The following is a 25952-nucleotide window of genomic DNA, read 5'->3' on the forward strand; positions in this document are numbered from 1 at the left end:
CATGTCGCTTGCAACCTTCTATGAGTCTTGCTGCTGCATTCTGAATCTACTGGAGCTGGTGCAGGCCCTTTGTAGTCAGACCATTGTATAGTGCATTGCAGTAATCCTGTCTTGATGTTACCATGGCATGCACAACTGGAAAAAGATTTACCTTCTCGATGTAAGGAGAGAGGCAGTGTAGCTGTCGCAAATAGTAGAAGCAGCTCTTAAAGGTTGCTTGGATTTGGGGAATCAGAGTAAGTGTTGAATCTAACTGTATTCCAAGGTTCCTGACTTGTGATTCAAGGGGGAGTTCATACCTCCCAAAAGGGATTTTAATGTCAGGTATGTATCCACTTGTGTTAGGGACCCAGAGATGCTCGGGTTTACTTGGGTTCAGGCAAAGCTTGTTGTGTTTAGCCCATTCTTGAATTGATGTTAGACAAGTGATCAGTTTATTCAAGGCTGTAGGTAAGTCAGGTTCATTGGGTATGAGTAGCTGCACATCATCCGCATAGATATAGAACTGAGTGTCCATTGACCGAATCAGCTCAGCTAGTGGCTTGAGGTAGATATTGAACAGAATAGGTGACAGTATCGATCTTTGTGGTACCCCACAGGTCACTGTCCATGGTGGTGATGAGTTGCTGCCAATCATTATGGATTGTTGCCTGTCTGATAGATAGGATCTGAACCAGGCAAGTACTGTTCCATTGATACCTGTTTCTGTCAGTCGTGCCAGCAAGATATCATGATCCACAGTGTCAAAAGCTGCTGAGAAATCTAACAGTACTAACATCAAGGCAAATCCCTTGTCTCAGTTTCTGTGAAGATCATCTAGCAGGGATACGAGGACCGTTTCTGTTCCATAACCAAGTCTGAATCTAGATTGACATGGATCTAGCCAGTTACTCTTTTCTAGTCATTCATTTAGTTGAACACAGACTGTTTGTTCTATGAGTTTCCCTAAAAATGGGATGTTGGATACTGGCCTGTAACTTTCAAGTTTGTCCTGGTCAAGGCTGTTTTTCTTCAGCAGACGGCGAACCACTGCCCTTTTTAATGCTGTTGGTAGTTGCCCATTAGAAAGAGAGGTGTTCACAATTTTTGTGGCGCCTTCTATAAGGCCCAAACTTGCCTGCTGCACTATCTTTGATGAGCAGGGATCGAAGGAGCAAGTAGTTGGTCAAAGGTCTCTTAGGATTTTGTCAAGGCTCTCCTCTGTCATTAGGTTAAAAGTGTTCCATCTGTCTCTGTTAGGAGGGGCGAGTTTGTGCACCCCTGGTTGACTGGTTGGGCATTGGGTGGGATTGCCTGTAAATCCTGGCAGAGACTTTTAATTTTGTTGGCAAAGTATGCAGCAAAATCATTGCAGTTCTTTGTCATACAGAACCCACGGTGACTGTCCCACTCATCCATTATATTTATACTAGCTGTTAAGCCCGTTAAAACGGGCAAGTATTGGTATGTTCTATTTTGATGTCTAACTCCCTCCCTCCCAGCTCCAAGGCCCCATTCCCTCCCCCCTCCCCTCCCAGCTGCAAGGCCCCCCACCCTCCCTCCTTCCCTGCCAGCTCCAAGGCCCTCTGTCCCTCCCTCCCAGCTCCAAGGCCCCTCCCTCCCAGCTCCAAGGCCCCAGTCCCTCCCCCCTCCCCTCCCAGTTCCAAGGCCCCATTCCCTCCCAGCTCCAAGGGCCCCCCTCCGTCTCTCCCTCCCAGCCAGCTCCAAGGCCCCCCTCTGTCCATCCCTCCCAGCTCCACGGCCCCCCTCCTTCTGACCTCCCAAGTCCAGCATCCTCCCTCCTTCCCTGCCAGCTCCAAGGCCCTCTGTCCCTCCCTCCCAGCTCCAAGGCCCCCTCCCCTCCCAGCTCCAAGGCCCCCCGCCCTCCCTCCCAGTTCCAAGGCCCCTCCTCCCTCCCAGCTCCAAGGTCCCCCTCTGTCCCCCCTCCCAGCCAGCTCCAAGGCCCCCCTCCCTTCCAGCTCCAAGGCTCCCCTCCTTCTGAGACCTCCCATGTCCAGCATTTCTCCTGCCCTCCCCCCCCCAAGGTCGCCGCCGCCCCTCCCCCCTGAGGTCGCCGCTACCGCTCCCCCCCTGGGGTCGCCACCACCACCCCCTCCACCCGGGCCAGGCCCTCTCCTCTCCATTAAATGTACAGCGCCTCACCTCCGAAACCACAGCAGGCAGATCAGCTCCCATCGGCCTTCCTTCCCTGCCTGTGTCCCACCCTCGTGTGACGTAATGTCAGTGAGGGCAGGACACAGGCAGGGAAGGAAGGCCGAAGGGAGCTGATCTGCCTGCTGCGGTTTCGGCGCTGTAAGTTCAATGGAGAAGCGAGGGCCCGGCGCGGGTGGAGGGGGGCCGGCGGCGACCTTGGGGGGGGGGGGCAACCTGGGGGGGGGGAGCGGTAGCGACCTCGGCAGTTCCTCCCTCCCCTTCCATGTGGTGCACTCCTCAGAGCAGTTTCCCTCTCTGTTCCATCATCACGTCTTGACGCGGGGGCGGGACAGAGAGGGAAGTCTCTACTGTGCATTTGCAGGTGAGTCGGTCACTTGCCATTTATATGTTTGATTTATTTACATACTTGATATACTGCCATTACTGAACCAACAGGTGATAGCGGGTTACAATAAAATCAATAAAAGGAAACTTTAAAACAATCCAGGAACGTAAGACCTTTGAAGTCAAAATGATTAAATATTTTGACACCCACAAGGCAGGACTTAACAAAGATCTGGGTTTTCTAACCATTATAAACCATAAAATTCTACTGCTTTGTCACCCTCTTATCTACCATCTCTCCTTGTCTCTCATCCACCCAGCTCCCCCTGTTCCTCACCTAACCCACCCCACCCTCTTCCTGTGAGACTGTCATTGGAATGCTTTTGTGTTTCACTTATGTGTACTGTTATTTTCCAATATTTGCTTATTTCTGATCTGAAGAAAAAGGGTTACCTTAGAAAGCTAATCAAAAAATGTTTTGTTAGTCCAATAAAAAAAGTATCATCTTATTTTCTTTTCTATGTTTTTGTTTTATTTCTATTTATTACCAATAAAACCATAAATCAGTTAAAACAATCAGAAAAGGAATGCCATAATCGATAGGATATTCTCTAAATCAGGCCCATCTTCCAGGCCCCCTACTGCTGTCAGCTCTGTTCAGTATCCAGTGTGCCACAGCTGCGACACCTGCAGTCTGAATTTTAATCTCACTCTCCCACCAACTCTCATTTTGTGACTGTCAGCAGCAAATCATTCAGAGCTATGAGACCGCAGACTAATTTCTAGTCCCACTGCTTCCACCAGTGTTCACTTTGTGACCTTCAGTAGCAAGTGAGTAATGACACCTCCAGTACAGCTTCCAGTCTCACTTCTATCACCAGCTTCCAATGTTTGACCTTCAGCACAGAGTCATTCAAAAGTTACATCCAGTCTCGATTCTTACTGCCCCTATCTCAGCCTGATTTTGTAAGCTCTCTAGGGCAGAGACTTCTTCCTGGATGTAATTTGCCATAAAGTGGCGTGATGTTTTTTTTAGGGCATATAACCAACCAAATAAATATTATTGACTTAGTGTTGTGTAGCACCAGTTTCAGGGAGGTTGGCAGCAGAATTAGAAACCGGAAGAGCTGCCTGTTTCTGTAAAGGAAGTCAGGCAACGCTGCCTCAGGAGCAGTCATGCATATTTCCTACTCAGATCTTATGGGGTTTAAAATAGGGCAGAAAAGAGAGAAGTTGTCAGGCGAAGCCAATCTCCAGCTGCAGGGTCTATGCATAAACAAAGGCCACAGTAGACAGATACCTCACTTTCCAGCATCTCCAACATTGAAGCCCTCTTGTACCTCTGTGTGCACCCGAGTCCAGTGTCTCAGTGAAAGGAAGAAACATCATGGCGCAGCACCTGGCATCCTGCTGTTCACTCCTATGCTCCCTGCTCCTTCTCATATATTTTACAGGTAAGCTCACAATGAAAAAACACCACCAACAGCCTCTAGGAAAAACAAAATGATATACAAGCACTCTTCTGGGGAACTCTTAGCTGCTCTGATACTCTGAAACTACTGGGAGGTCTTGCCCACTTGGGTTCTACATATCTGTCCAAATGGTGAATTACATGCAAGTACAGTTGATACTTCTCTATGTTTATACCCGCAGCAATGGAGAGTGAAGTGACTTTCCCAAAGTTACAAGGAGCATTGGAGGGAGAGGCAGAATCTAAACCCTGATTTTCTTAGTGCCCAGCCCACTGTGCTAACCATTAGGCTGCTTTGTTTTCATTCCATCAGGAGTGGAGGGTCCTCAAATTATGAACGCCAGAGCAGGATTAAAAACATGGTGCAAGTCTATTTCTTGGTAGAAGGTTAGATGTCTTCACTCTACCAGCCTTAGGAGTGGAGGAGCTACGTAACGGTTAGTACTGTGGACTGGGAATTTTTGATTGCCACTATGGCTCCTTGTGATCCAGGCAAATCAACATGTACAGAGACTAGGGACAAAATACCTGTATATAATAAATGTAAACCACTTTGGTTGTACCGCAAAAAGGCAGTATATCAATCCATAACCTCATACCCTTCTTACCTCTAAACAGGAATCAGTTCTGATAATATTGTGAGTGAGACTCTCTTATGTCCTTACTACTACTACTATTTAGCATGTCTACAGCGCTACAAAGCGTACGCAGCGCTGTACAAACATAGAAGAAAGACAGTCCCTGCTCAAAGAGCTTACAATCTAATAGACAAAAAAATAAAAGAGGGAAATAGGGTGGGTAAAAGAGAAGAGCATAGACAGTCATTTTTCTAAGTTTACCCATACAATAATCAATGAATTTTGGAGAGTTTCATAGAACATAGCTTCCCAAACTGTCCTGTGCTTCCTACACTCAGTCGGCTTTCTGGATATCCACAATGAATAGGTAGGAGATAAACTGATTGTATTTATGCTTGTTTGATCATTTCACTATTGTTATGCTGTTAACAAAATTTTAAATTTTATGTCAAGCTGTACCTACTGTACACTGCCTAGGGTGAGTCTCTTAATTAAGGCAGTTATTAAATCCCAATAAAACAATAAATTTGTGCAAATTGGAACCATATGCTAATTTATCTCGTACATTTTGTGGATATCTTACTGTAAAGTTCCTAGGACATTTGAGAAGCTCTATCGTACTGAGTGGAGAAGTAGTCTAATAATTAGGGCATGTCACCTAACCCTCCGTTGCCCCAGGTACAAAAAACTTAGATTGCTAGTCTGAACCATTTGGAGCCATTTGGAACCGGTTTGAAATGGTCAACACTAGTCAGAATCAGAACTGGTTTGAACCTGTCAGAACCGGTCAGGAACTGGTTTAAATTGGTTGGATCCAGATTGAACTAGTCAGAACTGGTTGGAACCAGTTGGAACCAGATCCAGTCGGAACTGGTTTGATCGGAATTGGTTTGAACCCTTCGAAACCGAACCGGTCTGAACCAGTTTGATCTGGTTAGAATTGGTAGGAACTGGTCAGAATCGGTCTGAACCACCTTTGATTGTACCACAAAAAGGTCATTTTATAGTACAGCTGTATTTTGCTTGACCAAAAAAAATTGATTGGCTCAAGGTGAATCACATTTGCTTAGTAATTGCATTAATAGGAATATTCAATATAAAAAAAAACATTTTCTGATTTTTCTACTCTACATTAAAATACTTCCTAAAAAGAGAACTTTTTAGTTGCTGCCTAAATGAATCTTGATATACCACCTTTTTGCAGTACACCCCAAATGGTTTACATATTAAACACATGCACAGTAATTTTCCTGTGAGGCTCACAATCTAAGTTTTGTACCAGGCAGTGGAGGGTTAGAGAATTTGCCCAAGGTCACAAGGAGCTGTAATGGGAGTCCAGGGGTAAGTGTTTAAAATTTAGAGGGATTGGAGAAGTTTCAGGGATGGGGCTCAAAGTTAACCAGACAGTGGCATTATTCAATCGCTAACCCCCAAATTCTAAATATCGTGCCTTAATTTCCGCATGGAAATCGAAGCGTATTCTATAACAATGAGTGTAGCTTAATTGGTTAACTAGCTAATCAGCGCTGTTAATTGGATGTTAAAAAGCAATTATCAGCACTAATTGGCATTAATTAGGATTTATGTGCAGAACTCTTAAGTGTATTGTGTAACGAGGTGTGCGTAAATTCTAAGTTGCATAGTTGAATAGTGGGCATTGGCATTTCTACAATCCATGCGTATTAATACTCCTGCTCTGCTCCTAATTTAGGCGTTGGGATATAATGGAGTAGTCTTTAAAAAGACTTTGGTAGCGTTATTGCTATCTATCAACGCTACCAAAGTCTTTTTATATTACTGACTGGTCACATTTTATATTGAAGAAACTGATATTCATTTACTGGGATAAGACCCCTGAGGCAGGCTACCGGCCAAAACACAGTACTGTGCCGGGTCTTTGATCAATAAATCTTCTCAAGCATCCAGATTGTCCTTGTCATCTCTGGAGTCCGTGGTCCATTTCCCACTCCCCTTTTTTACTGTTTCCCTCCGTGGGATCTCAGAGTTTTCTGCCCAGGCAGTTTCTGCTGACACATGCTAATGTTCACATTAGCACATGGCCATTAGTGCATGAGCCCTACCACTACTTATTTTGTAGGCAGTAGGGACTCACGCGCTAAACCTGCACTAATTGGTTAGTGCACAGGAATGTAGCTGTGCTAACCGATTAGTGCAGAACATGCCACCTCTCTGCCCCTGACAGCCCCCTGCAAAAATAAAAAAATATTGTTTAGCACATGGGTAGTGCACGCACATGGCAAAATTACCACGGGATGCTTCAGCACACCCCTTACATCAGCATACAGCTCGTTAAAATCCCATAGTAATAAAGGTCTTGGCTATTAAACACAAATGCAAAGAAGTGCGCAAAAGACCTGAAAGCCGAGCACATGCTTTTCTAATGCCAGGGCTTTAACAGGTCTGCGGAGGAGTAAGAAGTCGGCTCATTCCTCTGTGGCTGGCATTAATACGGATTTCATGTCTGTCTTCTTCTTTCTGTGAGTCTGAAGGACCCACGAGTTTTGTTCTTGATTTGTTGAAGTGCCTGGGTAAATCAAAAAATGATATGGGATGGTGAGCTGAGGGGGGGAGGTGCTATCAATATTATTTATGTGTAGAATAGCACATGTGTTTGTGCATGCAGCTTTGAATGCCAATATATTTTATTATTTATTTAGATTTTGCGCACACCTTTTTCAGTGGTAGCACAAGGTGAGTTACACTCAGGTACACTGGATAATTTCTGTGTCCCAGGAGGGCTCACAATCTAAGTTTGTACCTGAGGCAATGGAGGATTAGGTGACTTGCCCAAGATCACAAGGAGCAGCAGTGGGATTTGAACTGGCCACCTCTGGATTGCAAGACTGGTGCTCTAACCACTAGGCCACTCCTCCACTAATTTTTTGTGCATAAAGTATAGCACAGGGATAGGCAATTCTTGTCCTCGAGTGCCACAGGTACGTCAGGTTTTCAGGATATCACAATGCACATGCATGAGAAAGATTTGCATACAATGGAGGAAGTGCATGCAATTTGATCTCATGCATGTTCACTGTGGATAACCTGAATACTTGATGTACCTGTGGCACTCAAGGACTGGAGTTGATATCCCTGGTCGAGCAGCCTCTAGTGCTGACCCATGTGTGCTTGCTCCCAAATATTTGTACACATTTTTTGCATGCAATTTGCTTAGTATTTGGTTACTGCATTGGTTACAATTTTTGTGTACATGTGCATTAGGAAACTGCGCTGAGCTTTAGCACATAGCTGTAATGCACAGCTTTCTGCATAGAGCAGGGGTTCTCAACCCAGTCCTTGGAACACACCAAGCCACTTTGGTTTTCAAGATATCTGCAATTAATATGCATGGAATAAATTTGCATGCACTGCCTCCATTGTTTGCAAATTTCTCTCCTGCAAATTACTTGTGGGTATCTTCAGGGCCGTGCCGATGCGGTAAGCGAGGTAAGCGCCGCAGAGGGGCGCCCACCTCTGGAGGGCGCCGCCGCGGTGCTTACCCTCGCCCCGCCGAGGACTTTAAATCTTTTGGCACCAGAGAGGTGGGTGCCGCCGCTCCCGCCGCTCTTCATGATCCTGGCACCCCCCCCCCCCCCCTCCCGCACCAGCCCTTTAAATTTATTTGCCGAGCGAGCGCAGCACCTCGTGTGCAAGTAAAAGAAGCGGATCCGATCATCTCATTGGGCCTTCCCTCACTGTCCCGCCCTCCTCTGACGCAACTTCCTATTTCCTCTAGGGCGGGACAGTGAAGGAAGGCCCAATGAGATGATCGGATTCGCTTCTTTTACTTGCACACGAGGTGCTGCGCTCGCTATCGCGTCGGCATTGGCAATTTCTTTTTAAAGACGGGTGGCAGGGAGAAGACGAGGCAGGGTGAGGGTGGGGGACAGATGGGGTGGGGGGGACTCGGATAGCAGAAGGGACTGGGTGGGAGACAGATGGGGTGAGGGGGACTCGGATGGGCAGAAGGGACTGGGTGGGAGACAGATGGGGTGAGGGTGGGGGGCACTTGGATAGCAGAAGGGACTGGGTGGGAGACAGATGGGGTGAGGGTGGGGGGCACTTGGATAGCAGAAGGGACTGGGTGGGAGACAGATGAGGTGAGGGGGACTCGGATGGGCAGAAGGGACTGGGTGGGAGACAGATGGGGTGAGGGTGGGGGGCACTTGGATAGCAGAAGGGACTGGGTGGGAGCCAGATGGGGTGAGGGGGACTCGGATGGGCAGAAGGGACTGGGTGGGAGACAGATGGGGTGAGGGTGGGGGGCACTTGGATAGCAGAAGGGACTGGGTGGGAGCCAGATGGGGTGAGGGGGACTCGGATGGGCAGAAGGGACTGGATGGGAGACAGATGGGGTGAGGGTGGGGGGCACTTGGATAGCAGAAGGGACTGGGTGGGAGACAGATGGGAGAAGGGGCATGGAGCTGGAACTGGGGTCTGAAAAGTGAGCAGGAGGGAGAATGGGGTCAAGCCTGGGGCAGGGGTGGATGGGAGAATCAATGGATCTGGAACTAGGGGCAGCCGCAGGTGGGAACTGGGAGCCGAAAAGAGGGGGGCAGTGAGAGAGGGGGGATAGATCCTGGATGGAATGGGGAGTGAGAGGGAGGGCAGACCCTGAATGGATGGGAGGGCAGAGAGGCATGGATGGGAGGGCAGGGCCCAGGGAGAGGACAAATTGCTGGAAGGGGAGGGGAGAGAGGATTGCTGGCTATGGATGGAGGAGGGAAGGGCAGAGAGGGACAAGGATGGACATGGGGGCCCAGGGAGAGGACAAATTGCTGGAAATGGAGGGGAGGGGAGAGAGGAGGATTGCTGGCTATGGATGGAGGAGGAAAGGGCAGGGACAAGAATGGACATGGATGGGAGGGCAGGACCCAGGGAGAGAGGAGAAATTGCTGGAAATGGATATAGAGCAAGAAATGAAGAAGAAAGGAGAAAAGTAAAGAAATAAATGGAAAGGAAGCCCTGGAAACGGAGTTAAGAGGACAGATAGCAGCAGAATCAGATACTGGGCCAGCATGATCAGAAAAAGAAAGTCACCAGACAACAAGGTAGAAAAAAAATCATTTTATTTTCATTTTAGTGTTTGGAATATGTCCACTTTGAGAATTTACATCTGCTATCTTATTTTGCAATGTATAGCAATTTGTTTCTAAGAATATTGCTGACAATTCCTTTCAGTGTGGCAAGTGGTGAGCGATCATTTTCATGGGGGGGGGGGGGTGATCATTTTCACGGGGTGGGGGGGGCGCCAACTGATAGTCTGCAGGGGGGCGCCAGAGACCCTAGGCACGGCCCTGGGTATCTTGAAAACCTGACTGAGTTGAGAACTGCTGGCATAGAGGCTCATGTGAACACTAGGCACCTTCTTTTATCTTCCCTCCCATACCTTAGCTGGTGGGAATCTCCAAGCCCTAACAGCTAAAGAAATTTGGCTAAAGCATGGCAGTTAGTAGCAACACTTTGAGCCACAGAGGCTGGCTCCTCCAGCATGCTCAGTTCCCAAGGGCTGCAAAAATTGAGCATCCTGGAGGTGCTGACATCTGTAGGAACACTTTGAGTTGCTGACAGTTATGCTTTAGCTGATCGGGTTGGGCTTCGGTTTTCTATAGCTGGCAGGACTTGAGGATCTCTGTCAGCTACACGAATGGTGTGCCTAGCTGCTGAGTAGCCCTGAGGCAAAAGTGGCTACGCCCCTACAATAGCCAAAGAAATATTTCTTACACCCTTTCTAAGGAGCAGATATCAGTAATAGCAGAAACAGATAGATATGCTCAGCAGGAACAAATCAAAGCTCTGCTCTTCCTTTCCCCTAGGCTGGCTTCTGTGTAAATGTAGGAGTCCCCAAATAACACCATATGGTCTTGTGCGACTTCCAGCTAAAGTTGGCCGGCAGGATTCTGGGATTACTCCATGGCATGCACGAACGTATAACATTCTGCTTGTCTTAGGGAATGTAATTACATTTGGATTTTAGATATAATTACTCACCTTTTCCAAATCTGACTTCCTGGAAAGTTATATTAAGTTACATGAGATATTTTGAATCTAAGGGGTCTTTTTACTAAGCCATGTAGGTGACTACGCGTGCCCAATGCGCATCAGTTTGAAATTACCGCCCGGCTACTGCGTGGCCCAGGCAGTAATTTCATTTTTTACGCGCGTCCACTACGTGCGCCAGAAAATAATTTTTATTTTCCGGTACATGGCGCTAACCGGGCAGTAAAAGGCATTGTAAGCACATAGAACTTTACCACCTGGTTAACATGTGAAACCTTACCACTACTAAGTCAATGGGTGGTGGTAAGGTCTCAGACCCAAAATGGACACGCACCAATTTTCATTTTGCCGCACGACCATTTTTGGCCAAAATTTTAAAAAGGCATTTTTTTTACAGGTGTGCTGAAAATGGATCTGTGTGTATACAAAACCCGTGCCTACACTAGCGCAGGTCATTTTTCAGCACACCTTAGTAAAAGGACCCCTAAGTTGTAGATTTATTATTTATTTATTACTGTTTATTTACCGCCATTTGAAAGGAATTCACTCCAGGCAGTTACAGCAAGAATAAGTCAAACATAAGCAATAGAGAATTACAGCAGTAAAAATATTCAAACAACAATACAAGGTACAGCATGGTATGCTACATTACAATGTCAACACAATATGCAATAAAACATTTTAATAGACATCATAGGGTGTAAGCAAAGATGGAACATATAGATAGACTAGTAAAAAAGGCCCGTTTCTGACACAAATGAAATGGGCACTAGCAAGGTTTTCCTCGGAGTGTGTATGTTTAAGAGAGTGTGTGTGAGAGTGACTGTGTGAGAGAGAGAGAGAGAGTGAATGTGCGAGTGTGTGTGTGTGACAGAGAGAGAGTGAGACTGGGTGCGAGTGTGTCTGTGAGAGAAAGTGAATGTGCGAGTGTGTGTGTGTGACAGAGAGAGTGAGACTGGTTGCGAGTGTGTCTGTGAGAGAGAGTGTGTGTGTGAGAATAAGAGTGTGTGCCAGGGGCCCCCTCCCCCTCCCTCTCTTCGAGTGCCAGGGTCATCCCCTCCCTCCCTCCGAGTTTCAGGATCCCCCCCTCCCTCAGAGGTTCAGGGTCTCCCTCCCTCCCTCCGAGGTTCAGGGTCCCTCCCTCCCTCTCTCTCTCTCTTCCCCATCCCAATTCAGCATCTCCCTTCTGTCACCCTACTATCTACCCTTCTCTCCCTGAGCAAGCATATTTCCTTTCTTCCCTATCCTCTCTACTCCTCTATCCAGCATCTTCCCCTTGACCAGTGGCATAGCAAGTGCGGGGCGGTGGGGGTGGTCGGCCCCAGGTGCACGCCGGTGGGAGGGTGTCATTTCCACTGGTTCCCTGCTCCCTCTGCCCCGGATCAGGTTACTTCCTGTTCCGGGGCAGAGGGAGCAGGGAACCAGCGGAACCGAGACCCCCCCCCCCCCAGTGGCGTGCACCCGGCAGGCAAGAATGCACTCGGGGGGGGGGGGGCTTGAGTGATGCACTGAGGGAGGGGGTTTGATGCGCCGAGGGGGGTGTCATGCTGCACCCCCCCCCCAGGTGTTTCGGGAGGGCGGCTGCTGAGCATGTCAGTGGCGTCAGGCAGGCTCGAGCCTTTTTTTGTGTGTTCTGTCAAGCTGTATGGCAGTTTGGGCGGGGGGGGGGGGTTGGATCAGCTGTGAGGCATGGTTTTTTTTTTAACCTCGAGTTCTGATGTTGACGTCACAATGTGTTTGCTGACGTCAGCCTGTGCTACGAAGCCTAGCATACCAACTCCGAAGCAGTCACGAACACAGGCAGCAAGATGCATAGAATGTTGGAGGTGAGAATTATTATATAGGATAAGATAGAGTAACAGGAGTTAGAAAATAAAGGGGACTAATTTAACTAAAGTTGCATGTGTCGTGAAGTCAGAAAGGTGCTTGAATATTATCTCAGCTATGGGAGTGGATATGAGTTAGTGCAGTCGGTGTTAGTCCCTGTGTGTGTGTGTGAGCCCCCCAAATTAGTTACTCCTTCCATGAGATAATGAAGGATGAAGTGACTTCCCCAAGGTCAAAAGAAGTAGGAGCATTTGAACTCTGGATTCCCTGCTCTCAGCCTGTTGTTCTGACCACTAAGCTATTCCTACACTCCTCTTAACAAATTAGGGGATCCTTTTACTAAGGTGTGGTGAAAAATGGCTTGTGGTAGTGTAGGCGTGCGCCAATCCATTTTTCAGCGCACCTGTAAAAAAATCCTTTTTAAAATTTATGTCAAAAATAGACGTGCGGCAAAATCAAAATTGCCGTGCGCCCATTTTGGGTCTGTGACGTTACCGTCAGCCACTGACCTAGCGGTAAGGTCTCACACGGTAACTGGGCAGTAATGGCCTACGTGTACCAAATACCACTTGGCATGCGTCCAATACACATATCCGAAAAAAAATGATTTTTCGGCCATGCATATCGGACGCGTGCCAAAACTGAAATTACCGTAGGAGCCATGCGGTAGCCGGGCAGTAACTCCATTTTGGCATGCATTGGGCGCGCGTAGAGCCTTACACGGCTTAGTAAAAGGACCCCTAGAAGTACAAGTCTCTGCAAGCAACAGGGCAATCCAGACTGGATTAAATTTGGAACCAGTTGAGAACCCAATTTTCAGCAGGGAACCAGAGGGTTTGTAACAATGGTTCTCAACCCAGTCCTCAGGGCACATCCAGTCAGTCAGATTTTTAGGATATCCATAATGAATATGCATGAGATAGATTCGCATGCACTGTCTCCTTGGTATGCAGATCAACTATCTCATGCAAATTCATTGTGGCTATTCTGAAAATCCAACTGCTTGGGTGTGGCCTTAAGACTTGGTCAGGAACCACTGGTTTATATGAACAAACTTCACTAACAGGTTCAGGAGAACTGATTTGCACTTGGTTTTATCTCTGTTCCACACATGGACTTGTCATTTTACTTTTCTTTTTTAAAGAAATACAATCTGCAGGTTGGAACCTACGGTGGGATTAAATCAAGCATGGCTTACTGCCTGCAATGATGGCAGATTAGCATTCTCTTCAGGGTCCAGGTTGCACTAAGCTCTGCCCGAATTTCTGTTTTCCGTCTCTGTTCCTGCCCTCAGAAAGGGGAAGTGCAACTGCCACCCCCAGTCTGAAGCCCTCCACCATGACAGGAGGAAGTACAGCAGCACACTAGGGCAGGCAGTGCTGGTCTGTCTCTCTGTACCCTGCTGTTCCTGTTCTGCGTATTTACAAAAAAACAGACAACCCTGCCCTGATTCATGAACATAAAGCTCATCTGGTGGAGCTGGTCCTGGAGTATCCCAAAGTCAGTCAGGTTTTCAGGATAACCCCCAATGAATATGGCTCCAGAAAAAGGAGGACAGATTGAGCCAGTCTGGGTTTTACTTCCATTGCTTTCAATGGAAGCAAAACCCGGACTGGATCAGTGTCCTCCTTTTTCTGGAGCCATATGGTAACCATATAGACTGGCATACCAAAAAGGCAGTATGCATGCACTTCTATCTCATGTATATTCACTGTTGAAAACCAAACTACTACTACTACTTACTACTTAACACTTCTAAAGCGCTACTAGGGTTACGCAGCACTGTACAGTTTAACAAAGAAGGACAGTCCCTGCTCGAAAGAGCTTACAATCTAATGGACAAAATGTGCAGTCAAACAAATTGGGGCAGTCTAGATTTCCTGAATAGAGGTATAATGGTTAGGTGCCGAAGGCGACATTGAAGAGGTGGGCTTTGAGCAAGGATTTGAAGATGGGTAGGGAGGGGGCTTGGCATATGGGCTCAGGAAGTGTATTCCAAGCCATAGGCGTAGTTTGACTGTTTCATTTGGGGGGGCAAAGAATGGGCGGGGCATATTAGCATATAATTTGCAAATTATATGCTAATATGCTCCGCCCATTCTTTGCCCCCCCAAATGAAACAGTCAAACTACGCCTATGGCTTGGAATACACTTCCTGAGCCCATACGCCAAGCCCCCTCCCTACCCATCTTCAAATCCTTGCTCAAAGCCGGAGGGAGGGAGGAAGAGAGAGGGGTAGACGGAAACACTCCTCTCCGTCCGCTTGGCTTCCCTGCCCTCTCTGTCTGCGTCCCGCCCGAAAGGAAATGACGTCAGAGGAAGGCGGGACGCAGATAGAGAGGGCAGGGAAGCCAAGCGGACGGAGAGGAGCGCGTGCCTGCATGTGTTTTTTTTTTTTTTTAACTAATGGCGCGGCGGCGCCTCGCGTCGTTTGGGGGGGCATTGCCCCCCCTCGCCCCCCCCAGTCTACGCCTATGTTCCAAGCATAGGGAGAGGCGAGGCAGAAAGGGTGGAGCCTGGAATTGGCAGTGGTGGAGAAGGGTACAGAGAGGAGGGATTTGTCCTGTGAGCGGAGGTTTCAGGTAGGAGCGTAAGGGGAGATAAGGGTAGAGAGGTAATTAGGGGCTGCAAATTGAGTGCATTTGTAGGTTAGTAGGAGAAGCTTGAATTGTATGTGGTACCTGATCGGAAGCCAGTGAAGTGACTTGAGGAGAGGGGTGATATGAGCATATCGGTCCAGGTGGAAGATAAGACGTGCAGCAGAGTTCTGAACGGATTGAAGGGGGGATAGATGGTTAAGTGGGAGGCCAGCGAGGAGTAGGTTGCAGTAATCAAGGCGAGAGGTAATGAGAGAGTGGACGAGAGTTCGGGTGGTGTGCTCAGAGAAGAAAGGGCGAATTTTGCTGATGTTATAGAGAAAGAAGCAACAGGTCTTGGCTGGCCAGGGCAGTGCTCCCAAACTTTTGCAGTTCATGGTACCCTTAGTGTCTGAACAATTTTTCATGGCACCCCACCCTCCCGCCTAGTGGCGTAGCAAGGGCAGGGTGGTGGGGGCGGTCCGCCCCGGGTGCATGCTGCTGGAGGGTGCAGAGAGCAGCCGCGCACCTGTTGGCTCCGCTGGTTCCCTGCTCCCTCTGCCCCGGAACAGGTTACTTCCTGTTCCGGGGCAGAAGGAGCAGGGAGCCAGTGGAGCAGACAGGCGCGCAGTTGCTCTCTGCACCCTCCAGCAGCCAAGAATGCACCTGGGGGGGGGGGGCTTGATGCACCGGGGGGGGGGGGGCCTTGATGCGCCAGGGAAGGGGTGTCATTGCGATGGGGGGGGGGGGTGTCGTGCTGCACCCTGGGGGAATGGACGCTGCTGTGCAGCGGCGATCCGTCCCGGGTGGCAGCCGACCTAGGATCGCCACTGCTACCGCCACATTGGTCTCCCTTTCCCTGCAGCCCCCTCCTCTCACTCCAGCACAACTCTTCTCACTAAGGGGGAGATGCATCAATCAAACGTAAAAGAATCTAAAACGTAAAAGAACTTACTGAATTTGAAAAAACGAAGAATGCACGAAGGATAGGGAATGCAAATGAGCTGTTTGTTGCAGCTCACTTGCATTCACTAACCCTTCATTAAAAACGTCGGTAATCGGCCCGTAAAGCATGCACAGAGCAGCCAAGCGTTATGCTGGCTGCTCTGCGCATGCCACAAACGTAACCCCCTCCCCCAAAACAAACATGTCCTTTATGGACGGCCTTGCCCCCCCCCCCCCCACCCGAGGTCGCTGCTGCTTCCCGCTTCCCCCTGCATAAAAATCAAAACTTTAGCAGCCCCGGCTCCCCTCCCTTCCTCTCTTCCTTTCTCTCTTTCTCCCACAGCTCCGCCTCCCGCCATCCTTCGCCCCCGTGCCCGGCCCAGCTGCCCCCCCTGAGGTCGTCGCCGCCGCTCCCCCCTCCACCGGGTCCCCCTCCGTCTTACTGGGCCCGTGCAGCGCCTCTCACCTCTGTGTGAAGGCGCTGCACGGGCAAGAAGAACAGCTGATCGCCTCTTCGCTGTCTTCAGACGTCTCTACGTAGGTTACTTACGTCAGACGGGGGTGGGCCCAGAAGGAAAGGAGAGACGTCTGAAGACAGCGAAGAGGCGATCAGCTGTTCTTCTTGTCCGTGCAGCACCTTCACACAGAGGTGAGAGGCGCTGCACGGGCCCAGTAACACGGAGGGGGACCCGGTGGAGGGGGGAGCGGCGGTGACGACCTCAGGGGGGGCAGCGGGGCCGGGCACGGGGGCGAAGGATGGCGGGAGGCGGAGCTGTGGGAGAAAGAGAGAAAGGAAGAGAGGAAGGGAGGGGACACTGCAAGCGTATGTGGATTTTGCCTTCGATGGTCTTAAAAACTATATATAAGGAATTACAATGATACGGAAGTTTACAGAGTTCTTGCATTAGGAAATTACAATGGATTAGCTGCTGGGAATGTTTGTGAATATTGTATAATATTAGCATAAGGTCATTACCGGTGTGCCCATGTGTAGGTGCTCTCTCGAGGCAGGCATAAGTTGGCATACGTAGGTGTGCCAAGTGACGTGGGTAGTTTATAGTATTGTAAAAGGTATGCTTGTACCTGGGAGATGCCCATGGCCCACCTATGCATCACCCACATATATACACCCCTTGCAGTTAGGCGCTATGGCACTCTGCTGCTAACCTAGTGGCCCTTTTACTAAAGGGTTGTCGTGGCCACCAGCGGTAGTTCCACCTCAAGTGCATACCAATTCCAGCAGTACAGAAACTTTTTCCATAATTATTAGCGTGGCGCTAACCCAGCGGTAATAGGCTCTGCCCGGTTACCGCGGGAGCCAAGTGCTCCCCCCTCCCCAGCATGGCTACATGGTAAATGCAATTTTACCACACAGCCATGTCGATTTTCGGCCTTTTTTACCTGCTGTGGTAAAAAGGGCCCTGGTGTACGGCAAAAACGGCCGCTGACACTACCGTAGGGCCCTTTTTAATGCAGCTTGGTAAATAGACCCCTTATAGAATAGCACCTAATACAGGTGGAGGGGCATAATCGAACGCAAATGCCCATGTGTAAGAACGTCCATCTCTGAGAATGGGTCCGTGAAGGGGTGGGCCGAATTGTATTTTCGAAAAAGATGGACGTTTAACTTTAGTTTCGAAAATACGGTTTGTGCCAGACAAATACATTGGATGTGGGCGTTTTTGAGATGTGGGCGTTTGTTTGAGCTGGGCATTTTTGTTTTTCAGCGATAATCAAAACCGAAGCGTCCCAGCTCAAAAACGACCAAATCCAAGGCTTTGGGTTGTGGGAGGGGCCAGGATTCGTAGTGCACTGGTCCCCCTCACATGCCAGGACACCAACCGGGCACCCTAGGGGGCACTTTTAAAAAATAGGAAAAAACATTAAATTACCTCCCAGGTGCATAGCTCCTTTACCTTGGGTGCTGAGACCCCCAAATCCTCCCCAAAACCCACTCCCCACAACTCAACACCATTACCATAGCACTTAATAGTGAAGGGGGCACCTACATGTGGGTACAGTGGGTTTTGTGTGTGTGTGGGGGGGGGGGGGGTTAGAGGGCTCCCATTTACCACCACAAGTGGTACAGGTAGGGGGGGATGGGCCTGGGTCCACCTGCCTGAAGTGCACTGCATTACCCACTAAAAGTGCTCCAGGGACAGGACTTGTTGCTGCTGTATAACCTTGGCACAGCAGTTCACACCGTAAGACTAATCTCGCTGAAAACGTCCTTTATTTCAATAACCGCATTTACTCACAGTTAACTGCAGATCAGAGGTTGTGCCCCACTGGCAACGAGTCTCCCTGGTACTAAGATTAGCAGTAGCTCAGAGCTGGCAGAATGGTGTACAATGCCCTCTTTCAGCAACATTCAAGGTAAGAACTAAGTTCTGTAACGTGGCTAACACAGGAAAGGGATCTAAAACGGACTTACAAAAATGGCCACTACCTCGTGGACTACCGGAAACAAAACAGGGCACACTCTGACCCAGTAGGCAGGGGGAAAAGAACCATGGGAGAAGAGCCTACCAACTACCAACATCGTGAGACTGTAACACAAGCTAGTGAAATCACGGAGCCCAATACCCTACACCCACCACAATGCAATGCTGATGTGACTCTGCAGTGCACCTGAGAGCCACATCTGACCCAGGGAATAGCTGTGAGAGGATCGAACACATTCTGCTGTTATGGAGTTGGGTATGGAATTTGAGGGTGGCATAGAGGCTGGGAAATAAGGTTTTTGCAAGTGGGTTTTTTTTGGCGGGAGGGGGTTAGTGACCACTGGGGGAGTCAGGGGAGGTGATTCCCGATTCCCTCCGGTGGTCATCTGGTCATTTAGGCCACTTTTTTGGGACATATTCGTGAGAAAAAAGGGTCCAAAAAAAGTGTCCTAAATTCTCGCTAAAAACGCCTTCCTTTTTTCCATTATCAGCCGAGCGCGCCCATCTCTGCTCGGCCGATAACCACGCCCCAGTCCCGCCTTCACCATGCCTCTGACATGCCCCCGTCAACTTTATTCGTTCCCACGACAGAGTGCAGTTGAAGACGACCAAAATCGGCTTTCGATTATACCGATTTGGCCACACACGGGAAACGGACGCCCATCTCCCGAACATGGGCTTTTTTCTCCTTTCGAAAATAAGCAGGATAGGCACCTAATTGTCAATATATGGCGCCTTTAGTTATTTATATCTATTTATTTATTAGGATTTATTTACTGCCTTTTTGAAGGAATTCACTCAAGGCCTTGTACAGCAAGTTGTTCTGCTTGCACCACAAAATTCTCAGATAACAAGGGGAAATAATGAATCCCACTCATAGGACTAAGGAAGTTTGATTTCCTGTAAGAGATGTTCTCCAAGAATAGCAGGATGATTAGTTGCACAGATGAGTGGCATCATCCAACAGCATCCCTCAGTTATCTTAGCTTAAAAGAAGAAGAGATAGAGCAGGTGTAACTGACTGTCCCACTGTCCTTAAAAAACACCTGTAAGGTACACAACCTTGTTTTCTCTAAGAATAGGAAGACTGACCAGCTACATACATGAGAATCCATAATTAAGAGTTAATTTTGACAAAAAGGAAACAAGACCACCCATGGGCAGAAAGATATGACTCTCAGCATTCAGGCTGTGAGGAAACTAAGGGCCCTGTTTACTAAGGTGTGCTAGCATTTTTGTAGAGCACCCTAAAAATCAGTGCTTGCTAATGCTAGAGACAGCTGGAGTGGCATAATCGAACGGGGAGCCCAAGTTTTCCTGGGGCTGTTCTCGCAGGACGTACCCGCGAAGGGGCGGGGAAACCCATATTATCGAAACAAGATGGGCGGCCATCTTTCATTTCGATAATACGGTCGGGTACACCCAAATCTCAACATTTAGGTCAACCTTAGAGATGATCGTCCCTAGAGATGATCGTCCCCGATTTTCAGCAATAATGGAAACCGAGGACGCCCATCTCAGAAACGACCAAATCCAAGCCATTTGGTCATGGGAGGAGCCAGCATTCGTAGTGCACTGGTCCCCCTCATATGCCAGGACACCAGCCGGGCTCCCTAGGGGGCACTGCAGTTGACTTCACAAATTGCTCCCAGGTGCATAGCTCCCTTACCTTGGGTGCTGAGCCCCCCAACCCCCTCAAAAATCCCTCTCCCCACAACTGTACACCAGTACCATAGCCCTAAGGAGTGAAGGGGGGCACCTACATGTGGGTACAGTGGGTTTTGGGTGGATTTTGAAGGGCTCACATTTACCACCACAAGGTGGGGGGGGGGGGATGGGCCTGTGTCCGCCTGCCTGAAGTGCACTGCACCCACTAAAACTGCTCCAGGGACCTGCATACTGCTGTCATGGAGCTGGGTATAACATTTGAGGCAGGCATAGAGGCTGGCAAAAAAAATATTTAAGTTTTTTTTTAGGGTGGGAGGGGGTTGGTGACCACTGGGGGAGTAAGGGGAGGTCATCCCTGATTCCCTCCGGTGGTCATCTGGTCAGTTCGGGCACCTTTTTGAGGCTTGGTCGCAAGAAAAAATGGACCAAGTAAAGTCGGCCAAGTGCTCGTCAGGGACGCCCTTCTTTTTTCCATTATCAGCAGAGGTCGCCCATGTGTTAAGCATGCCCCAGTCCCGCCTTCGCTACGATGCCAACAAGCCCCCGTGAACTTTGGTCGTCCCCATGACAGAAAGCAGTTGAGGGCGCCCAAAATCGTCTCTCGATTATGCTGATTTGGGCGCCCCTGAGAGAAGGATGCCCATATCCCGATTTGTGTCGGAAGATGGGCGCCCTTCTCTTTCAAAAATAAGCCTGCTGGTGTCTCTAGCATTAGCATGTGCTAATTTTTAGTGCATGCTAAAATTGCTAGTACCCTTACAGTGCAGCTTAGGGTTACCATATTTGCCATAAGAAAAAAAGAGGACACATGCCCCGCCCCCCTGCCCCAGCCCTGTCACAAGCTCACCCCACCCCTGTCACAACCTGCCGTGCCCCTGTTATACCCCACCTCACCCCATCACTTTGACCCCTCCCTAAAGAAAGCCAAATTCCCTCTCTCTTCCCCCCATGTAGATCCCCTCCCCAATTTTCTAGCCTCCCTCGACCCACATGACTCCATTCACTACCCCTCCCCTCCCCTCCTTTACCTTAGTGCGGTGTCCTGGTGGTCTAGTGACCTCTTCGGGGCAGGAAAGAGCCCCCTCTTTCCTGCCCAATGCGTCTGCAGACTGTCTTTCTACTGGCACCAATTCAAAATGGCTGCCTAGCGTTCAAGCAGTGACCTTGCAACACTTCTGCGGAAGTCTCGCGAGGCCGCTGCTTGAACTCTCTACATAAACCACTTTGATTGTGGCAGTGTATCTAATCCCATCCTCCTTTCCCTTTTTTGTTCTTTGTTAAATCTGCGAACAATGAATACTGATTCATAATGTACAATTTAGATAATAGGGGGGGGGTTTTACCCTCTGTGGTACATATGGCTTAGGAGAGGTATTAGGAGGGAATCTGGGTTCAATTTAACACTAAAACAGCTCTTGCCTATAAGATAGCAGGGCAGCTGTCCCTTGGGGGGGGGGGGGGGAGGAGACAGAAAATATGGATGTGGTAGGCAATGTGGCAATGTTATGAACAGCTCTGAACTTTGTTCTTTCCACAGAACCTTTGAACTGTAATATAACGGTGTACCCAGTGCCCACCTCCGTAAAATACAAGGTAGGGAATAATGCAACCCTGGAGTGCCGCTTTAATACCACTGCCAAGGACATCGAGGTCACGTGGAAGAGAATCCAGTGCGACTGCAAAAACAGCAAGGCTGTCAACATGACACATGAAGAACAGCCAGGAGGCAGGATACAGCTGAAACACGACAAAAACTCTGCCACAATCATCATCCAAAAAGTGGACATAAATGATTCTGGGGTGTATATGTGCAGTGTGTCAGCAGGGAAAGTGCATTCTAAAAGCTCCTGTGGGACCTACCTCCAAATCATGAGTGAGTCAAAATCTGAGCATCAACTTCTTTCATTTCCCTGAACTCTGAGATTATCACTGTACCCCCCGAGTCCCCATGTCATTTTTATGTCAGCACGAAGTACTGCTGTCATCACTCTGACACCAAAATGACATCATTACTACATAATACAACAATTCAGAGTCATCACTACTTTTTCACTGAGCTCATATGTCTTTGTGATGTGACCTAAGAACTTTGATGTCATCACTCTATTTTTTTTGTTACATTTGTACCCCGCACTTTCCCACTCATGGCAGGCTCAATGCGGCTTACATATTGTATACAGGTACTTATTTGTACCTGGGGCAATGGAGGGTTAAGTGACTTGCCCAGAGTCACAAGGAGCTGCCTGTGCCTGAAGTGGGAATCAGTTCCCCAGGACCAAAGTCCACCACCCTAACCACTAGGCCACTCCTCCTCTTAATGTGCAGAGTCATGGTTTCTGATGTCAGAACATGACTCAGCTCCAGTTTCTTCTATAAGCTGTGCCTCAGAGTCACATAGATAATTTTATCCTCGTGACATTGCTCTCTCCCAGCTCAGACACATGCGGTCCAATTCTGTATAGATTGTCCAGATCTAGGCGCTAAGATGATCCACGCTAAGCTAGTATTCTATAACGACAATTCCGCGCAGTGCGGCCTTCATAGAACACTAGCTTGGTACACATTTTGCACGTAACTTTGGGCATGAGCATTTACGCCTGCCAAAGGCTGGTGTAAATGCTTGTGCCCAACTAATGGCAGTTACACGCTCAAATGCAGATATTCGATAACACCATGCCTAAATTCTGGGAACATTCTTTACCCCATGCCCTTCCCATGGCCACGCCCCCTTTGAAGTTGCATGCAATGAAAATTAGGCATAGGGCAGACCCATGTGTAACTCCTGACAATTAAGCTCTTGTTAACTCTAGTTACTAATTGTTACCACCAATTAAGCCAATTACTCTGCATGCGGATCTTGGATCTACACGCAAAATCGAATGCCCAACTTTGGGCAACCTATACAGAATTTCCCTGATGCTGGATACTCTTCACTTTCCATTCTGTATTACCCACCCATTACCTGTTCTCTTCCCAAGGACTCCTCTTAGCAGCACTCTGCTTCACTCTTCCAGTGCCTAGTGGCGTAGCTACGTGGGGGCCACGGGGGCCTGGCCCCCCCCCCCCCCCCAAAATTTCCTGTGGACCCCTGGTTTTGCTGACAGGGGTCCTCAAATCCTGCCAGCTGAAGCATTGTTCAATGGTGGTCTCCAGCACCGCTGCGTTGCCTGACCTGCTCTGTCTTCCCCTCACGTCCGGAACGCTCCTTTTAGTGAAACTGAATTTCACTAAAAGGAGCGTGCAGGATGTGAGGGGAAGAAAGAGTAGAGGAAGCAATGCAGTGGCACCAGAGACCGGCGCTGGACAACACTTCAGCTGTCGAGGGTTGGAGACTCCTGCCAGCAAAGGTATTTGCTGCGGCAGTGGGTGGGAAGCGGTAGGGCTGCGACGAGGCGGCGGTTGGGGTGGGGGTGATAGACCAAAATGTGTCCCCCCACCTTGGGCTCTGGCCCTCTCCCACCGTGAGGTCTGGCTACACCCCTGCCAGTGCCTGCTCTCACCCCTCAGCTCCTCTCTCTGTATCACTGCCTCCTCCCCTATCAGAGCCATTGTTCATCTTTAGTCTTGCCAGTGGGAGGTGCTGTTTCACTATCACCTTTTCAGTGGTGAAAGACAGGCAAGCTCTGCAGGACTCCAGGTAACCAACCTGTCCATAGCAATTGAAAACACAATATTGAAGCACCACCCCCTACTGGCAGCAATGCAGTTGGAGGACTCCCGCTCAATTTAGAGCAGAGGTTCTCAGTCTAGTCCTTGGGACACACCTAGCCAGTCAGGTTTTCAGGATATCCACAATCAATATGCATGAGATAAATTTGCATGCTCTACCTCCATTCTATGAAAATCTGTTCCATACATATTCAATGTGGGTATCCTAAATTCTGACTGGCTAGGTGTGTCCCCAGGACTGGGTTGAGAACCCCTGGCTTAGAGGGAGCAGTGATCAGAGCTAGTTCTCACTATGGGGACAACCATTTTTCATTATATAAGCCCCACCCCCCTCCATTTCAGATCTCACTTTAGAGAAACTCTCATTATGTAATTTCTCCCTTCCTCAGTGCCCATCCTGTATCAGTCTTTATCTCCCTCTCTGCATCAACACCCCCTTCATGTCAGCTCTCAAGGAAACATCTCTTTCACTAATCACCCCATGCCTTCTCCCAGTCCCAGCCCAAGAACATCTCTCTCCCTACATTACCATTCTAATACCTACTTTCACTCCAGAAACACCTCCCTCTCAGTATATCACTCTCCCATTGCATGTTTGTGCCTCAGGGACACCATCATTTGTCTCTCTACATCATCTCACAGCTCCATTTCTCATCCCAGGTACACCCTGACCTCTCTTTCCCTGCTCTCTCATCAGTGCTGGCTTACTCAGGGCCAGATGCACAAAGCTCAAAGTGCTATTAACATTTGCTTTAGACTGGTTCTAGCCACTCAAAAGCAAACATTTAGGTACTTAGTAATGCACAAAGGGGTATGAGAACCCCATGCAAATGTATTACAATGAGCTCATTCGTAGTCTAATACGTATTCCAGGGGATACATAGCTCCAGAGCAGCTCTAATTTAATGAGCAAGTTTTATGGCCGCTCTGGAGCTGTCGGAAAGGAGAGAAGTACAAGCAGGCAGCTGCAAAGACTGCCTGATTGTGCTTCCTACCTCTCATCTCCTGGTGCCCCTCCTGAATTTTTTTTTTAATTACCCTGGTGGTCCAATGGACCGTGACCCCCCCATGACCCCTGAACCTTTCAAAAACATTTTCCCTGGTGGTCCAGTGGATTGAACTTCCCCTGCATGTGCACACACACTCCCTCCTGTACCCAACCCCTACCCGCCCCTCCCTATACCTTTACAACAAGGTGGAGGCAGAAGCAACTGCTCCTCCCTGTTGCCTCGGGCCCGCCAGGAACAAAATGGTAGCACCCAGGCCCTGCCCAGTGCATTCTGGGATGCACTGGTTGGGGCTAAACACCATGTAAGGAGTCCTTTGTGTATCAGGGCCTCAGAGCTAGCTCTCACACCACCCTTGTCATTCCTTTCCATCCTCCTTCCTACCTACCCAATCCCAACTCCAATTTCATCTTTTATCCCAGGACTAACTCTCAGCCTTGTTTCTCTCTCTGCATTACAGAACCAGCTCCTGAAGCTTTCCTGAAACTGGAAGAGTCCACCAAGAATAAGATAATCACTGCTGAAGGCATTCTGCTGCTTATCTGTGCCGTGGTCCCTGGCACCTTCCTGCTCTTCAGAGTGAGTGAATCTTGCATAGATTTCACACCTAGGAACTTTCCTTGTTGTAACCACAGTCTCTATCCAGCAGAACACTTCCTGCGGTACTCACAGTCCTTCACCCATAGCAAGACCACTCCCATAGCAAGACCACTCCTACAGTATTCACGTCCCCTCCTCCTCAGAGTGACAATCCCTGAACTACTCACACTCTCCTGGTAACAATCACTGTTGCCAGTGAGATATCCCCCTATGGTACTCATAGTCTCTCTGTAGCACTACTCTTCTCAGTGAAACACACCCTGTGGCACTTGTTCTTCCCAGTAGGACACACTGACCGTGCAGGTCTTTTTCTGCTGTCATCTACTATGTATACTGTATGTATGTTACTGTATCACACCCCATGCCGTACTCCACTGCTGCTGGCAGAGTGTAGTGTTCAGCATTTAGAGACCTCTCAGTGCCAGTGCTACATGGGAAGTGTAGTAAGCACGGCAGGGGGGTGCCAACGTTCGGCACTTACCTTTAGCACCGACCCTGTGAAGCATAGTTCTTGGAAGGGAAGGCCATGAAAGCACCATCGCTGCTGCCTTTTTTCCCACCTCCTCCTGCCACCTTTTCAGCACCCTGCTCCAGCCCCAGCCACTTTCTCCTACCAGCCCTGCATTTAGAAATCATTTGCAGAGTGACAAAAGCGTCTATTTTCATTGCCA

The 25952-nt window shown here is 48.9% G+C and overlaps 1 protein-coding gene across 1 annotated transcript in view; it reads left to right on the forward strand.

Annotated features, from left to right (window-relative positions):
• The first annotated feature begins 3730 nt into the window (after positions 1 to 3730).
• Positions 3731 to 25952, forward strand: part of CD79A (CD79a molecule) — a 68892-nt gene continuing 46670 nt past the window's right edge. Inside the window, exons 1-3 of the mRNA XM_030212832.1 lie at positions 3731 to 3932; positions 21543 to 21878; positions 25142 to 25260. Coding sequence (XP_030068692.1) covers positions 3866 to 3932; positions 21543 to 21878; positions 25142 to 25260 — 522 coding nt within the window. The 5' untranslated portion in view covers positions 3731 to 3865. The remainder of the gene's footprint in view (positions 3933 to 21542; positions 21879 to 25141; positions 25261 to 25952) is intronic.

Source organism: Microcaecilia unicolor, chromosome 8 (genome assembly GCF_901765095.1).
Source record: "Microcaecilia unicolor chromosome 8, aMicUni1.1, whole genome shotgun sequence".
NCBI classification, from domain to species: domain Eukaryota; kingdom Metazoa; phylum Chordata; class Amphibia; order Gymnophiona; family Siphonopidae; genus Microcaecilia; species Microcaecilia unicolor.